This window comes from Mobula hypostoma, chromosome 28 (genome assembly GCF_963921235.1).
Source record: "Mobula hypostoma chromosome 28, sMobHyp1.1, whole genome shotgun sequence".
In the NCBI taxonomy this organism is placed as follows: domain Eukaryota; kingdom Metazoa; phylum Chordata; class Chondrichthyes; order Myliobatiformes; family Myliobatidae; genus Mobula; species Mobula hypostoma.
The window spans coordinates 27,227,577-27,245,908 of record NC_086124.1 but is presented as its reverse complement, the minus strand read 5'-3'; the positions used below and the strand labels follow the sequence as shown (position 1 = coordinate 27,245,908).

General features: G+C 48.2%; 1 protein-coding gene across 1 annotated transcript in view; it reads left to right on the top strand.

The window, feature by feature from the left end:
* Positions 1-7,196: 7,196 nt before the first annotated feature.
* Positions 7,197-18,332, top strand: part of phf8 (PHD finger protein 8) — a 76,528-nt gene continuing 65,392 nt past the window's right edge. Inside the window, exons 1-2 of the mRNA XM_063035286.1 lie at positions 7,197-7,581; positions 15,279-15,364. Of these exons, the coding sequence (XP_062891356.1) occupies positions 7,484-7,581; positions 15,279-15,364 (184 nt within the window). The 5' untranslated portion in view covers positions 7,197-7,483. The remainder of the gene's footprint in view (positions 7,582-15,278; positions 15,365-18,332) is intronic.

Here is an 18,332-nt window from a genome sequence, read left to right as displayed (position 1 = left end):
CCCTCCCGGAATCTTCGTCCTAAGTGCCCAACAGCTTGACCATCTCTACCTTTTCACGTGAGGCTGGGCCCCCAGACTCGGGGGGACCAAACCGGCATCTCATTCTGCCCCCCAACCCCCTGGCTATCCCTGCGAAGTGAAGCGGCCACAATGTAGCCCGCTCAAGGCGAGGTCCCAGCAGGTCGGGTACGAATGGGAGCAAAGAGGGATCCATGTTGTGCGATGTCGCTTCCAGAACACGAGTGTAACGGAGAACAAAATAATCGTTACTCCAGATCCGATGCAGCACAAAACAAAACACAGTAAGATAAAGAGCACAATAATACAGAAAAAGACAATAAATATAAATATATTGCTTATACACAGACTGATTGTATGTCCATAAAGTGTTGCTAGGCACAGGAGTGTCTGTACATTAGGTGACTGACAGGAAGTGATAAAGTAGTGGTGGTTGGGGTGTGGAGGGGTGGAGGTGTTGATCAGCCTCACTGCTTGGGGAAAGTCACTGTTTTTGAGTCTGGTGGTCCTGGCGTGGATGTTACGTAGCCTCCTCCCTGATGGGAGTGGGACAAACAGTCCATGAGCAGGGTGGGTGGGACCCTTTTCTGATGACTGTGCCATTGTTGGATGTATCAGCAAGGGAGATGAGGCTGAGTACAGGGCTACGGTAGGAAACTTTGTCACATGGTGTGAGCAGAGTTATCTGCAGCTTAATGTGAAAAAGACTAAGGAGCTGGTGGTAGACCTGAGGAGAGCTAAGGTACCGGTGACCCCTGTTTCCATCCAGGGGGTCAGTGTGGACATGGTGGAGGATTACAAGTACCTGGGGATATGAATTGACAATAAACTGGACTGGTCAAAGAACACTGAGGCTGTCTACAAGAAGGGTCAGAGCCGTCTCTATTTCCTGAGGAGACTGAGGTCCTTTAACATCTGCCGGACGATGCTGAGGATGTTCTACGAGTCTGTGGTGGCCAGTGCTATCATGTTTGCTGTTGTGTGCTGGGGCAGCAGGCTGAGGGTAGCAGACACCAACAGAATCAACAAACTCATTCGTAAGGCCAGTGATGTTGTGGGGATGGAACTGGACTCTCTCACGGTGGTGTCTGAAAAGAGGATGCTGTCTAAGTTGCATGCCATCTTGGACAATGTCTCCCATCCACTACATAATGTACTGGGTGGGCACAGGAGTACATTCAGCCAGAGACTCATTCCACCGAGATGCAACACTGAGCGTCATAGGAAGTCATTCCTGCCTGTGGCCATCAAACTTTACAACTCCTTCCTTGGAGGTTCAGACACCCTGAGCCGATAGGCTGGTCCTGGACTTATTTCCTGGTATAATTTACATATTATTATTTAATTATTTATGGTTTTATATTGCTATATTTATACTCTATTCTTGGTTGGTGCAACTGTAACGAAACCCAATTTCCCTCGGGATCAATAAAGTATGATTATGACTATGACTTCATGATGTTACTGGTCCTTTTCCGGAAACACTCTGCATATACAGTGCCGATGAAAAGTTCCCCCCACCTCTGGAAGTCTTCATGTTTTATTGTTGTACAACATTGAATCACAGTGGATTTAACTTGGCTTTTTTGACACTGATCAACAGAGAAGACTCTTTCACGTCGAAGTGAAAACAGATCTTGACAAAGTGATCTGTATGAGGTGAGCGTGTGTGTATGCATTCACATTTTTTGCTATCCAGCCCACAAAGGGATTTAACCTGCGCACAAAAGGTTGTCACCCTCTACCTCGTTGGCATGTTGAGTATATTTCACAATCGTACACAATCACATTTCCTTTTCCGGTTTCTGATGTGGACGGTGTTGGCAACGTGGAGTTTGCGATGATTTGTCTGCAGAGTTTAGAACTGGCTTATTTATACTGTTTTTATTGAAGACATAATTGATTCACTGTGTCAAATTCCAAAGAAGCAAAGGGCATGAAGCGCAAAAGAACTGTAGGTCACTTAAAGCAGAATGGCTTAATGAAACAGTAGAAACTGCTACACTGAAAGCTCATGAGGTCAGGAACATACAGCTACGAGAAATATTTGTGTACAATACAGAAACTGGTATTACCTGCGTGTGTCGTCGCGATGCAAAAGTTGGTGGAGAATTTACAAGTGGGAAGAAGTGGGGTGATATTTGGCAACGTAACTTTTTAAAGCAACACACACAAAAAATGCTGGTGGAACGCAGCAGGCCAGGCAGCATCTATAGGAAGAGGTACAGTCGACATTTCGGGCCGAGACCCTTCGTCAGGACTAACTGAAAAAAGAGATAGTAAGAGATTTGGAAGGGGGAGGGGGAGATCAGAAATGATAGGAGAAGACAGGAGGGGAGGGATGGAGCCAAGAGCTGGATAGGTGATTGGCAAAAGGGATAGAAGGCTGGAGAAGGGGGAGTATCATGGGACGGGAGGCCTAGGGAGAAAGAAAGAAGGGTGGAGGGGAGCCCAGAGGATGGACAAGGAGTATACTGAGAGGGATAGAGGGAGAAAAAGAGAAAAAAAAGGGGGGGGAGAGAGAGAGAGAGAGAGAGAGAAAAATAAATAAATAAATAAATAATCGATGGGGTACGGGGGGAGGTGGGGCATTAGCTGAAGTTAGAGAAGTCGATGTTCATGCCATCAGGTTGGAGGCTACCCAGACGGAATATAAGGTGTTGTTCCTCCAACCTGAGTGTGGCTTCATCTTTACAGTAGAGGAGGCCGTGGATAGAGATATCAGAATGGGAATGGGACATGGAATTAAAGTGTGTGGCCACTGGGAGATCCTGCTTTCTCTGGCGGACAGAGCGTAGGTGTTCAGCAAAGCGGTCTCCCAGTCTGCGTCGGGTCTCGCCAATATATAGAAGGCCACATCGGGAGCACCGGACGCAGTATATCACCCCAGTCGACTCACAGGTGAAGTATTGCCTCACCTGGAAGGACTGTCTGGGGCCCTGAATTTTCACAGGGTGTAGAAGCTGTGGTGGGAAAATCCTTCGTTACCCGACACAAGCCTGCTAGGAATGTTTTGTGAGAGTGCAGATGAACGAGAGTGAAAACAGTCAAACCCAGAGGAGATTGAAGTTCTGCTAGCCGTTAAAATGAATACCTCTCTGTATAAAATTCAGTGCGCACATGTCGTTGTCACTGGGCAAAAAACTGATTTTTGTGCACACTGGTCATTACAAATTAGAGGGAAGTTCGGTTTTGGGCGCTGTATGTTGGCGCCAAAATGTGTGGGGACATTCGCAGGTTATTCCCCCCCCAAACCCCCAGCTCATGCCCCAGGGATGTTTTGAAATTTTATTTATTTGTTTAGAGATTCAGCACAGAACAGGTCCGTCCGACCCGTCGAGCCTTGCCGCCCAGCGACCCACTGATCGAACCACTAACCGGTGCGTCTTTACCACTTCACTCTGGCAACCGCTGTGACGACGCTGGTCGTTAGCGCAAACGAAGCATTCCACTGGGTGTTTGGTCAATAAATCCGATTCCGAAAGGCGAAATGTTTGCGGGGGGTGCCTCTTCGCTCAGAGGGCGGGACGAGCCGGCGGCGGACGTGGCGGACGCGGGTTGGATTTCAGCAGTTTGGATGAGCACAGGGACAGGATGGTGTTACGTTCAGCATGAGCTCGACGGGCCGAAGAGCCTGCCTCTGTCCTGTAGCATTCCACGACCCTCAAAGTACACCTTAATCTGTTTGCTCGGGAAGGTGGGGCTTGTCGGCCTTGGACGGCAGCCCGCCTGGGAGAAGGAAAACTCCGATTTTAAACCTCCGCTGCCTTGCGGCCATACCCACCCATGGGAAAGGCTTCAGGAGTAAACCCTGAGGAGGAAATCCAGAGCCAGGGTCCCCAAGCCAGTTTGATGTTGTTTACAACTTCACCCTGGCGACCTCGACAACACTGGTGCCAAGCTGTATCAGTGCTTGCCCTTCCCCTGGACTACATCAGTGACGTGGAGAGGGGGAACCCACTGCATGGGCAACAGCCGGTTCTTCAAATCCTCCCGCCCTGGAGAGGACACAGTCCACCAGAGACGCAAACCCATGATCCCTCGGCATTGACGGCTGCCTGCTACTAGCCTGTTTGAGACTCTGTGCTCGTACGGGTGCTCTTCTCTAATAAGGCAGATAATATGCAGTGGGTGTTTTGACTATGGGACGAGGAACACTGGAGATAAGTGGCTGGTTTTTCCTCCAGGCCAGAGGGAGGCCAAGATGACACAAACTGCTCCAAGTCTCAGATTCGCTCTCCTTCTCACTGACTTACCTGATATGAGATGTGCTTTGTGGCTGCTGTGCAGTGCAAAGACATTTTTTTAAAAAAAATCACGGCAAATTAATGCATAGTGCCGAAGTAAGAGAAATAATGAGCTACAGAAAGGCAAGAGATTCTGCAGACACAGGAAACCTCGAGCATCTCTCACACACACAGAGCTGGAGGAAGTTGGCCGGTCAGGCAGCATCTGTGGAGGGGAATAAAGAGTCGGTGTTTTGGGCCGAGACCTGTCATGGGTTTATAAACCTGACGGCGGTTGGGAGGAGGGAGTTCCTGAATTGTTACATCCTCAGGCTCCTGTCCCTCCTTCCCGAAGGTAGTAACGAGTAGAGGGTGGTGAGGGGATGCTACCTTCCTGTTAAATTTGTCCTCGGTGGAGGAGAGGGTTGTGGCTCATGACTCTCCGCGGGATATGGAGGTTCTGCATGACATCTCAAACCTCGACAAGCCTCGACAGTATAAACGGGCAGTGGAGAGTTTTCTGGTGAACGTTCACCAGCAACTTTGATGTGTGTTGCTTGAATTTCCAGCATCTGCAGAATTCCTGTTGCTTGTGGAGAGTTTTCTGATTAGTTGCGTCTCAGCAACCTCCCAGCACGGAAAGCCCTCGCAGGAAGTAGTGGATACGGCCCAGTCAGTCACCGTTTAGCACCTCCGAGTGGCGGGGTGCAAATGTGTCTCCCCCAAAGGCGGTGTAAGGCGCTCCTTCCCTCCACTGGCCTGCAGGTCACCCTAGGGCAAGGTGTAGCACCTGAAGCCACAGGAGCAGGTGATGGATGGTCGTATGAGCTACCGGTGCATATAACAACTCCTGGTTGTGTGACCACCGACGCCAGGCAGACAATCTCTGAAGCGTATTGATAATGGCTGGGGGGGGGGCATCACCCGTCTTGTAAAGACACTGCCCAGAAGGCGGCAATGGCAAACCACTTTGCCAAGAACAATCATGGTTGTGGAAAGACCAAGATCCCCCAAATCAAATGAGGCAGCACATAAAGAAAGGAATGAGAAGACAGCAGCAGCATCCACTACCCAGGCCATGCTCTCTTCTCACTGCTGCCATCGGGAAGAAGGTAGAAGAACCTCAGGACCAACACCACCAGGTTCAGGAACAGTTATTACCCCTCAACCATCAGGCACCTGAACCAACGTGGATAATTTCACTCGCCTCAGCACTGAACTGAATCCACATGTTCACAGCATTATTTATTTATTATTATTCAATTTTTCTTCTATTTGCACAGTTTCTCTTCTCTTGCACGTTGGTTGTTTGTGTGTAGCTTTTCATTGACCTTGTTCTACTGTGATGACGAGCTTGTAAAGCTGGCAGCAGCAAAGGATGCTGAGAATGGCGACCCTCTCCCTGCCCTCTTCCCACTCGCAGTCCACAATAGAGACCCACATCAGAATCAGGCTTATCATCACCCACGTGTGTCATGAAATTTCATTTTCAATCAAGTAGAAGTACAGTGCAATACTTAAAATTACTGCAGTACTGTGCAGAAGTCTTTGATATATATGTAAACACAGAATGGGTCCTTCCAGCCACGGCACCCAGCACAACCCTCAGTTTAACCCTAACCTAATCACGGGACCGTTTACAATGGCCAATTAACCTACCAGGCATTGCATCTTTGGACTGTGGGAGAAAACTGGTGCACCCAGTGGAGACCCACGCGGTCACGGGGAGAACATACACACTCCTTACAAACAGTGGTGGGAACTGAACTCGGGTTGCCTGTACTCTGAAGTGTTGTACTCACCACTGGAGAAACTCAGCAGGTCAGACAGCATCTGAAGACCGAAATAGACCGTCAACATTATGGGTTGAGACACTTTTGTCTGGACTTGGGTTTAAAAAAAGAGGGGAGATGGCCACTCTCACGGGGTGGAGCCAAAGTTCGTGTCTTGTTTTGGCTAGTTGGAAGATAGGTTTCTTTTACCCAATTTATTAGTGAAAATGCAAGTGTATATTGAGGGGGGGGGGTTAAAATTGGTTTCAACATCAGTATTTTGTGGAATTTATCTTTATTTGGAAACGAGAACATCTGCAGCTTGTGTGTGTGTGTGTGTGGCGTATGTTTACCGGAGTTGCGTCGAGGGAAAGACTGCGTTGTGAATGGGGCATCAAGGTTGTGTGGGAGGCGGCGAATTAAGAGTCGAAGTTATATTACTGAGGATTGAGAGAAGAAAAGTTTGTTTTATTTCAGGAGGAGTTAAAGCGTTATCGGAATTAGGAAAAGAACTAGAAGAGATGAGTGAGAAAAGTGCGAGAAGCTAGTCTGCCTGTAGCTTTGAAACACTAGAACTTTATTCTAATTTTAAAATTTACTGATGGGCACCAAAGCGAATATTGTCAGCAGAGGTTCAGTGTTGTTCTGACCCTGTGTGGAAAGTGCGGCCGCGTATCCAACAAGAACAGTCAATGTGCAAATGATTCATGGTTTGCTTTAAAACACCCAAATTAACCGATATAAATATTAAAGATATTTTACTAAAATTGCAGTGGGGTTCGTAGTTCCTGTAACGGAGGGGTTTGGGGTTCGGAGGGTGGCTGGAATGTACGGCTAGGAGAGGAGGGATAGCCGCGCCGTCACGAATATACAGTTGTGAATGAAATGATTTTAAGTTCGGTGTGGAATATTTTCCAGTTAATGGTTTTAATATTTGTTTTGCTATTTTATGAGTTCAGGGGAGTGAGTTGTTCGTCTAATCACGAGGGGAAAAGGTGCGGAGTTTGTTTGCGAAAAACACAGCTGGGAGAGGAGAGATAGTTGCACAGTGACGAATGTGCAGATGGGAATAAAATGATTTTTAGTTTCTTGCGTGAATATTTAACAGATTTTGGCTTTGATATTAGTAATAAGTTATTCTGAGTGTAGAGGACTGAGCTGCTCTTGTAAACAAGAGGCGCAAGGGGGCGGAGGTTATGTATGGAAAGTACGGCTGGAAGAGGAGTGACAGCCGCACCTTGACGAATGTGCGGACAGGAATAAAACAATTTATGATTCGAAGGGGAATATTTAAAAGTTGTCGAGTTTAATATTAGTTTGGATGTTTTGTGAGTGCGGAGGGACGAGATGTTGATGTTGGTTGAGGGGTGAGAGGAGCGGTGGCTGTGTGTGGAAAGTGCGGTCCCGGGGAAGGAGGAGCAGCAGCGGGGGGAGGCGGCGCTCGGCGCTGTCAGCGGCCCCGCGGCGATGGCGTCGGTGCCGGTTTACTGCCTGTGCCGCCTCCCGTACGACGTGACCCGCTTCATGATCGAGTGCGACGTGTGTCAGGACTGGTTTCATGGCAGGTGAGTGCTTCGGGTCGGGACGGGAGGGTCGGCGACGGGGGACATCTAGACTAGGCCGCTGCCCGAAGCCTCGGCGCCGTCCCGGCTGCTCCCCAAGGCCCGGGAGACCCGAGGAGAAAGGAGGGAGCCCGGCGGCGGGGCGAAGGGGCGGATAGTCCTGCGGAGAGGGGACCGGGAGTCCCGGGGAGGGGTGAGAAGCGGGCCGGACGGACCGACGAGGAGGGGAGATGTCGGTGGGGAGGGAGCCTGGCAGGACCCGGGTGAAGGGGCCGACAGTCACGGCAAGAGGGGTCTAGCAGCCCCGAGCGAAGGGAGTTGGGGATGATGTTTGCCGAGGTAGGAGAATGTCTGGTCAGAATCAGGGTTAACATATTGTGAAATTTGTTGTTTTTGTGGTACCAGTATAATGCAATGTCTAGTAATGTTATAAATTGCAATAAGTATATGTAAACGTTAAATAAGTAATGCAAAAAGAGAGAGGAAAGTGCTGAGGTAGTGTTCATGGGTTCACTGTCTATTCAGAAATCTGATGGTAGAGGGGCAGAAACTGTTCCTGAATCGCTGAGTGTGTGTCTTCAGGCTCCTGTACCTCCTCCCTGACGGTAGCAATGAGAAAAGGGTGATGGGAGTCCTTAATGAAGGATGCTACCTTTTTGAGGCACTGCCTTTTGAAGATGCCCTGGATGCTGGGGAGGCGGGTGCCCGTGATGGAGCTGGCTGAGTTTACAACTTTCTGCAGCTCTTTCCGATCTTGTGCAGTGGCTCCTCCGTACCAAACTGCGATGCAGCCAGTTTGAATGCTCTCCACGGTACATTTGTACAGATTTGCAAGTGTCTTTGGTGACAAACCAAATCTCCTCAAACTTCGAATGAAATATAGCCGCTGTCATGCCTCCTTTGCAACTGCATTGGTGTGTTGGGCACAGGATAGATCCTCAGAGATTTTGACACCCTGGAATTAGAAATTGCTCACTCTTTCCACTTCCGATCCCTCGATGAGGACTGGTGTGTGTTCCCTTGACTTCCCCTTTAATTAACAACTAACACTTGGCTCTTACTGACGTTGAATGCAAGGTTGCTAACTGCAACACCGCTCAACCAGGCGCTGTATCACGCTGCTGAGTTCCTGCGAGCAAAGGAGTGACAAGAGCAGCAGCTCATGGGAGCGGGGAGGAAGGTGTGGGAATTTGGATCTGTGAAGTGGGACAGAGCGCGTCCCCTGGAGAAGGAAGGGGAAAGGAGAGGTGTAGAGGGGATTGGAAGGCGAGGTGCGGGCCGTTGAGAAAAGGGAGATGTGGGTGAGGGGAGGAAGATGATAAAGTGGGACTGCAGCCTGTGGGAGAGAGGAGAACAAAATTTGGTTTCATGGAGAGGGATAGAGTGTCTCAGCAAGGAGAGGGGGAAGCAGGAGGTCTGGAGAAGAAGTGATGGAGGGTCTGTGAAGGAGTGCCAAGGTGGTCCGGCAGGGCAATGATAGTTTTGGGGAAGAGAGAGGATGGGTTCCCCTCTGTCTGGGGGACCAGAATTTCCCACAGGGGATTCTGCAGGTGCTGGAAATCTTGAGTAACAGAAAGAACTCAGCAGGTCAGGCAGCATCTGTGCAGAGGAAAGAACACAGTCATTTATAGACAGAGTCCTGATGAGTTGTCTCAGTTCAGAATGGATCTGTTGATTCCTCTCTGTGGATGCTGTCTAACCTGCTCAGTTTGCCCCACCCTACACCCTCAATTTGTGTGCTCTTGCTCAGGAGTTTGCAAAGGCCAGCACTGTCTGCATTGGGTCAACAGGAACATTCAGTGTTTACATGATGTTTCCGCAAGTTTGTATTGTGTGTCCCCTCTGACACCCTTGTATGACACCCTTGTATAACACATAATATATAAAACCCTGGTTAGACCACACTTCAAGCATTGTGTTCAGCTGTGGTCGCCTCAGTATAGGAAGTTCTGGAGAGGGTGCAGAGGAGATTTATCAGATGCTGCCTGGATTGGAGAGCATGACTTATGGGGACAAGCTGAGCGAGCTGGGCCTTTTCTCTTTGCAGTGGAGGTAGACGAGAAGTGACTTGCCACAGGTGTACAAGGTAAGGGGCAGAGATCAAGTGGACAGCCGGAGGCTTCTTCCCCAGGGTGGGAATGGCTAATACGAGGGGGCAAAACTTTAAGGTGATTGGAGGAAAGTGTAGGGGGATGTCAGAGGTAGTTTTTTTACACAGAGAGTGATGGGGAATGCGTTGCCAGTGGTGATGGTAGAGGCAGATAATTAAAGCTTCTCGAGGCAAAGAGTGAGAGACTTTTTTGTAGGGAAATCGCTAATATAAGAGAGCGTAACTTTAATGTTCGAAGAAAAGTATAGTGTGGTGGGAGAGTTTTTATTTTTTTACACAGAGCGTGGTGGGTGTGTAGAACACCCTGCCGGGGGGCGGTAGAGACACAGACATTTAGGAGACTGTTAGGCACCTGAATGACAGAAAAATGGAGGCCTGTGTGGGAGGGAAGGGCTGGATTGATCTTAGAGTTGGTTAGAAGGTTGGAGCAATTGTGGGCCGAAGGGACTGTACCATGCTGTACTGTTCTAATTTTGAGCTGTCGTTGGGGTTGGTGGGCATCTGTGTTGAGCTGTTCAGGGTTGGTGTTGGGCCCTAGGTGTCATTCACCAGCTACCTGAAACCCTCACATGTTGAATAGGTCATCGTTGGCGACTTCCACTGGCTACAATGAGTTTCCATCACCTATCACTCCTTCACCTCCCTTCTCAGCATTGCCAGGGGGGCTGTCACCTCCATAACCGCCCCCCCCCCACTTCGATCTGCTCTTCCACACTGCCAACTACGCCTTATGACCCAACTGCTCTCTCCAGGCATAAGACAAAGGAACAGGCCATTCCACGCATCGAGTCTGCTCCGCCATTCCATAATGGCTGGTTTATTATCCCTCTCATCCCCATTCTCCTGCCTTGTCCCCTAACCTTTCACACCCTTCCCCTTTCATCAAGAACCTATCAACTTCCACATTGAATGTCCCCAATGATTTGGCATCCACAGCCATCTTGGCAAAGAATTCCACAGATTCACTGCCCTCTGGCTCATCTCTGTTCTAAATGGACATCCCTCTATTCTGAGGTTTCAGTGAGGTCCCTCTTCATTCTTCTAAAGTCCAGCAAGTGCAGGTCCAGAGCCATCAAACGTTCCTCACGGCATTAACACTCAGCTTGAAGTGCCTTATTGTTAAAGGCTAACTTACAGGTTGAGTCGGTGGTGAGGAAGGCAAATGCAATGTTAGCATTCATTTCGAGAAGACTGCAAGGATGTGATGCTGAGTTTGTTAAGGCACTGGTAGAGCCGTTTTGGGCCCATTATCTGAGAAGGGCGTGCTGACATTGGAGAGGGCCGAGAGGAGGTTCCTGTGAATGAAAGGGATAACACACGAGGAGCACTTGAAGGCCCTGGGCCTGTACTCACCAGAGTTTAGGAGAATGGGGAGCATTTCATTGAAACATATCAAATATTGAAAAGCTTTAATAGAGTGGACGTGGAGAGGATGTTTTCTATCGTGGGGGAGTCTAGAACCAGTAGGTACAGCCTGAGAATAGAGGGACGTCCCTTTAGAACAGAGATGAGGAGGAATTTCTTGAGCCAGAGGGTGGTGAATCTGTGCAATTGACAGTGGAGTCCAAGTCATTTTTCCAAAGTTCAAAGTAAAGTTATTAATTAAGTACATATATGTTACTATATACAACCTTGAGATTCATTTTCTTGCAGGCATACTCAATAAATCTATAGAATAATAACCATAACAGTATTGATGGAACACTACACCGCCTTGGGCGTTCAACCATTGAGCAGACACGAAAAGAGAGAAATAATAGTAATTAATAAATAAGTAATAAACATCAAGAACATGAGATGAAGAGTCCACAAGTTATGGGGACATTTCAGCGATGGGGAAAGTGAAGTTAAATGAAGTTTTCTGCTTTGGTTCAGGAGCCAAGGGGCTGAGGGGTAATAACTGTTCCTGAGCATGGTGGTGTGGGACCAGAGGCTCCTGTACCTCCTTCCCGATGGCAGCAGTGAGAGGAGAGCATTGTCTGGGTGGTGGGGGTCCCTGATGACGGATGCAGCTTTCCTGTGGCAGCACTCCATGTAGATGTGCTCAGTGGTGGGGAGCGATTTGTCTGTGATGGGCTGGGCTGTATCCACGACTTCCTGTAGGATTTTCACTTCCTGGGCATTGGTGTTTGCATACCAGGCTGTGATGCAGCCCGTCAGTGTACATCTGTAGAAGTTTGTCAGAGTGGTAGATGTCATTGCAAATCTTTGCAAACTCTTAAGGAAGCAGTGGTGCTGCCACACTTTCTTCATAAATGCACTGGGCCCAGGACAGATCCTTCGAAGTAATAACGCTGAGAAGTTTAAAGTTTCTAACCTTTTCCACTTCTGATCCTCCAAGGATTTTTCTCCTGAAGTGAATAATCAGCTTCTTGGTCTTGTTAACATTGGATCAGAGGTGGTTGTTGTGGCAGCTCTCAGCCAGATTTTCAATCTCCCTCCTATCTGCTGGTTCAGCCTATGACAGTGGTGTCATCGGCAAACTTGAATATGGTGTTGGAGCTGTGCGAGGCCTCACAGTCGGAAGTGTAAAGCAAGTAGTGCGCACAGCCTCGTGTCGATGGATCTTGTGGAGAAGATGTTGTGACCGATCTGAACCGACTGTGTGCATTTAACGTGGAGGCTGATAGTCTCTTGATCAGTAAGGATGTCAAAGGTTACGGGGAGAAGGCAGGAGAATGGGGTTGAGAGGAATAATAAATCGGCCATGATGGAACGGCGGAGCGGACTTAATGGGACAAATAGACGAATTCTGTGTCTTGTGGTTCTGGCCCATACCGCCTTGGAATATAGGAGGAAAGCAAACTCGACTCACATGGTCACAGCGAGAGAGTGCAGTAAAACTCCTCACAGACAGCAGGAATTGAACCCAGGTTGCTGGTCTTCTGGTCTTGGCCTCCGCAGCATTGCTGTACAGGGAGATCCTGGTGTCCAGGTCCATAGCTGGGGCACCATTATCCCATTGTGATAGGTGCACATCAACCTTAACCGGTGGGTGATTGGAGATAGGTTATTATTGTCACGTGTACCGAGATGCTGTGATAATCTTGTTTTGTGTGCTATTCATGCAGATCAAATCATTACACAGGGCATTGAGGCAGAACAAGGTAAAACAATATCAAATGCAGAATCGAGTGTAACAGCTCCAGAGAAAGTGCAGTGAAGTTAAGTGATAAAGTGCAAGGTCAGGACAAGGTAGATTGCGAGGTGAAGAGTCCGACTTACTGCACAGAAGGTCCGTTCAGGAGTTTCGTAACACTGGGGGTAGAAACCTTGAGCCTGGTGGTGCGTTCTTTCAGTTTTTGTATCTTTTGCCCGATGGGAGGGGGAGAAGAGAGTTTGTCCGGGGGGTGGGGGTGGTTCTTTGATTCTGTTGGTTGCTTTATTGAGACAGAAGTGCAGACAGAATTCACGGACGGCTGGGCTGGTTTCTGTGATGTTCTGAGCAGTGTCCACAGCTCTCAGCGGTTTCCTGCGGTCTCGGGCAGAGCAGATGCCGTACCCAGCCGCAAGGCATCCGGATAGGATGCATCGATAAAGGTCGATGATAAAGGGTGTGATCTGGAATCAGGTTTGCACGTCTGGCAAGCGAGACAGGAAATACCCTGACTTCCAATAGGTATATTAATTACAAACAGTAAAAATTCATGTTCCCAAAGTTACAGACACTACAAAGCTGAATACTCAACGAACGTGTGCGTTCAACGAGCAGACCTAGCAGGGAATTCCTTCCCGGTCGTCTTGCCTTAGGCAAAGGAAGAAGGGCTCTGAGGAACTTGGACACAGCACGGCATTGGGACTGGTTGGTGTGAACCCCAAGGTCCTGAGGGAATGTGCTGAGCAGCTGTGTGGAGCTCTCCGGCACATTTTCAATCTGAGTCTCGGCCTCAGAGACTCCCGACTGTGTGGAAGGCATCCTGTGTGATCCCAGTACCCAAGAAGGGCCAACTGAAAGTCTTGAATGACTACAGTCCAGAGGCCCTGACCTCACACATCATGAAGACCCGAGAGAGGCTGACCCCGGTCAGATCAGCCCTGGACCCCCTGCGATTTGCCTACCAGGAGCACATTGGAGTTGATGATGCTGTCATCTACCTGCTGAACAGAGCCTGCTCCCATTTGCATGAGCAAGGCAGCACTGTGAGGATCACAGTTTTTGATTTCTCAAATGTGTTTAATACCACACAGCCCTCATTGCTGGGGGAAAGCTCCATTCAATGCAGACTGGCACTTCCATTGTATCCTGGATAATGGACTACCTGACTGGCAGAGCACGGTCTGTGTGGTTTTAGACCTGTGTGTGAGATGTGGCTGTAAGCAGCATTGGGGCCCCACAGGGGACTGTATTGGCTCCCTTCCTGTATACCTCACACTTTAGATAGGCAGGAACGGAGTACTGATTGTGGATGATTGGCCATGATCACAGTGAATGGTGGTGTTGGCTCGAAGGGCCGAACGGCCTACTCCTGCACCTGTTCTCTATTGTCGAACACTGAGTCATGTCATCTGCAGAAATTCTCTGATGACCTTGCAGTAGCTGGGTGTATAAAGGGGAGGACAGGAGACCGAGTACAAGGCCCTGGTGGAGGACTTTGTCAAATGGTGTAAACTGAATTATCTGAAGCTCAACATCAGGGAGACAAAGGAGATGGTGATGGACTATCTAAGTCTGTACTTCTCCCTGTTGTTATTGATGTTGAGGACCTACAGGTACCTGGGGGTGCACCTTGATGACAGACTGGAGTGGAGCACCAACACAGAGGCTGTGTACAAGAGGGGCCGGAATCGGCCCTGCTTCCTGAGGAGACTGAGGTCCTTTGGAGTATGCAGGCCTCTCCTTCACATGTCGCCAGTACAATCTTCTATACATGGTGTGCTGGAGCAATGGCATCAACACGGGTGATACCAACAGGCTCAATAAACTGATTAGAAAGGTTGGCTCTGTTCTAGGAGTCAAACTGCACACACTGGAGGTTGTGATAGAACAAAGAACCCTAAGGAAAACCCTGGCAATTCTAGACAAGTTTTCACATGTTCTGCATGCTACCTTGGCTGGACAGAGGAGCACTTTCAGTAATAGACTAAGAGAACTGTTCTGCAAAGAGCACTGTATGGGATCATTCTTACCCTGGCCATTGCGCTCTATAATCAGTCAACCTACAGCCGGGGACGTGATGACCCCTCCTGTTACTCTGTTTGAAGTAACTTATTTTTTATTCTGTCCTACTTCTCCTCTAATTTATGTCTGTGCACTTGTAAGGCTACTGTGTGACAGTGTAATTTCTCTTGGGATCCATAAAGTATCCACCTATGGGAAGACGAGAGCAAGCCCCTTCTACGTGCTATTTTATATACCCAGGATGTTTGAAACTGGACAGCAGACAGTTATCCAATGGGAAAAGCAGCTGCAGCTTCTGAACTGACCAATCACAATGGAAGCGACTTTGCCAATCAAGATAAGGCACGCCCCCACAGGACAGAGGGTCGCTGGGGACGTGCCAAATTACTTGAACCTATGGGTACTGTAAGGGAGGGTGGGTGGGGCATGGGTCTGTGACCGTGTCTGTAACCTCCCCTTTGTTTTTCCCAGCTGCGTTGGAGTGGAGGAGGACAAGGCAACGGAGATCGACCAGTACCACTGCCCAGACTGTGAGAAGTTGCACGGGCCCTCTGTTAGTAAGTACCTTCCGCCTGCAGTATGGAGGGTAGCCTGCCTACTCAGGGTTGCCTCTCGGCTTGCTGTGTAGTCAAGGTGCTTTCATGTCATTTCCAGTACACAAGTGTAAGCAGGACAATTGTTAGTTCAGGTCCAGTGTTGGAGGAACACAGCAGGTCAGGCAGCATCTGTGGAGGGGAATGAAAAGTCGACATTTTGGGCTGAGACCCTTCAACAGGACTGGAGAGGAAGGTGCAGAAGCCGGAGAGATCCGGCATATTAATATGGGATTGGTGTTGATGGTCGGCACTGTTTTGGTGGGCCGAAGGGCCTGTTTCCGTTCCATAATTCCCTGTGGCTGGCAGGGTGGGGATGCGTCTCCTTCTCTCGGCTAGACTGCAGGTCACCCTGGGGCAAAGTGTGGCACCGGCTTAGCCCCCGATCAGGGTCGCGTGAAGTTATTGGGAGCACGAGCTGGATGGTCGTACGAGCAGCCGGTGCATATCCCAGGTCCTGCTTATGCGACCACTGACGCCAGGCAGACAATCTCTGAAGAGTATTGATAATGGCTGGGGTCACCCGTCTTGTAAAGACACTGCCCAGAAGGCGGCAATGGCAAACCACTTCTGTAGAACAATCAAGATCACCCACGACATACGACACGGATGAACTCCCTGTGACTGGGGTCGTTGGTAACTAGTGCACGTGTACCGAGATACAGAGCAGAACTTTTGTTCCAAGTCAAGTTTATTGTTGTGCACAAGTACGCGTGTGCGCAGATGCAGTGAAAAGCTTAACAAACGCAGAATCACAGGCACTTGGCATTATATAAGCGGCATTCACAGTCAAACAACAAAATTGTGCGCAATTTTTACTCGAACAACAAAAATGTCCTTTTTAGTGCACAATGGTCACAGCAGTCAATATTATAAACACGATAAAGTCTTAAGATGCTGGAAATCCAAAACAACACACACAAAATGCTGGAGGATCCTCCAGCTTAATATTCGAGATTCATTAATGTCACTTCCTGTTTGCAAATCAGAATCAGCTTTAATATAACCAGCGCATGTCGTGAAATTTGTTGTTTTTGCAGCAGCTGTACAATGCAATAGATAATAATAGAGAAAAAAGTGTGAATTACTCTGTGTGTGTGTGTGTGTGTGTGTAAAATAGTTAAGTAAGTAGCAAGAATAGAAATTTTAAAAAAAGCAGTGAGGTAGTGTTCATGGGTTCAATGTCCATTCAGAAATCTGATGGTAGAGGGGAAGAAGCTGTTCCTGAATCACTGAGTGTGTGCCTTCAGACTCCTGTACCTCCTTCCTGATGGTGGCAATGAGAAGAGGGTCCTGGGTGATGGGGGTCCTTAACGATGGATGCCACCTTTTTGAGACATCACCCCTTGGGGAGGTCCTGGATGGTGGGAAGGTTAGTGCCCAAGATGGAGCTGACTGAGTTTACAACTTTCTGCAGCTTATTTCGATCCTGTGCTGTTCCCCCAAACCCCCCATACCAGATGGCAATGCAGTCAGTTAGTGTAAAGGAGAATGAAATAATTGTTATTCCAGATCTGATGCAGCACAAAAAACACATAAGATAAAGAATGCACTTATGATACTAAAGGGCTTTACCCGTGTGGGCCCGGTTCATCACGTGTAAAGCCCTCTCCACCATTGAGCAGATCTGCATAAAGCAGTGTCACAGGAAAGCAGCATCCACCATCATCAACCCCACCACCCAGGACATGCTCTCTTTTCAGTACTTCCATCAGGAAGGAGGTACAGGAGCCTCAGGATTCACACCACCGGGTTCACGAATGGTTATTACCCCTCAACCAAAGCAGATAACTTCACTCAACTTCATTGAAATGTCCCCACAACCTGTGGACTCACTTTCAAAGGCTCTTCATCTCATGTTCTCAGTATTATTTATTATTATTTTTTTTTTTACCTGTAACAGTTTGTTGTTTTCTGCACTCTAGTTGAACGTCCAGGCTGGGTGTGTCAAGCAGCAGTGAAGGTCCTCCATCTCTGTACAGAAGGATTCTTCATTGCTGTTTTCGTGACAGTTTAGTTTTAGCAGTCAGGGTTGTTAGCCCGCAGCTGAACCCCCGAACCTGGAGGACTGGCGGTCTGTCCTTTACCCTTTGACCTGTTTAGTATGGGTGACCCTACCAAGAGTCAAAGCACAAGGCCCTGACTTCAGTCAACATAGCTCTCCAGGTCATTGAGGCAAGCAGCCCTCTAAACCTCATGAGAGGGTTGTGGTGGTCATGAAGGTTATTGAGTACGGCCACAAGGAAATGAACCTCTGGGTCGTATATGGTGACATGTATGTACTTTGATAATAAATTTACTTTGAACTTTGAAATACAGATGCATAAGATAGCTGATATACATTGACTGTATGTGCATAAAGTGATGCTAGGCTATACATAAGGTGACTGACGGGAAATAGAATATATATTTTATATAGACAGGAAATTTGTTTTGCAGCAGCAGTAAGTGCAAGACATAAAAAAATACTCTAGAACATAAAATACACACACAGTACAGATCCTTCACCCAAAATGCTGTGCTGACTTTTTAACCCACTCTGAGGTCAGTCAAAAGCTTCCTTCTCCACTCCCCTTGGACACACTCCCCTTCAACACACTCCTATTCTTTGTCTGGAAAAAAAAATCATACCTCTGACATCTCCCCTATACCTTCCTCCAATCACTTTAAAATTATGTTCCCTCGTATTAGCAATTTCAACCCTGGGGAAAAGTCTCTGGCTGTCCATATCAATGCCTCTTACAATATTGTACACCTCTATTAAGTCACCTCTCATCCTCCTTCAGTCCAAAGAGAAAAACCCTAGCTTGCTCATCTGTCTCATGAGACATGCTCTTTAACCCAGACAGCCTCTCCACCCTCTTTAAATCTTCCAATCTTCCAATCTTTCCTATCATTACAATATTGTATTATTAATAAGTAGAATATAAAA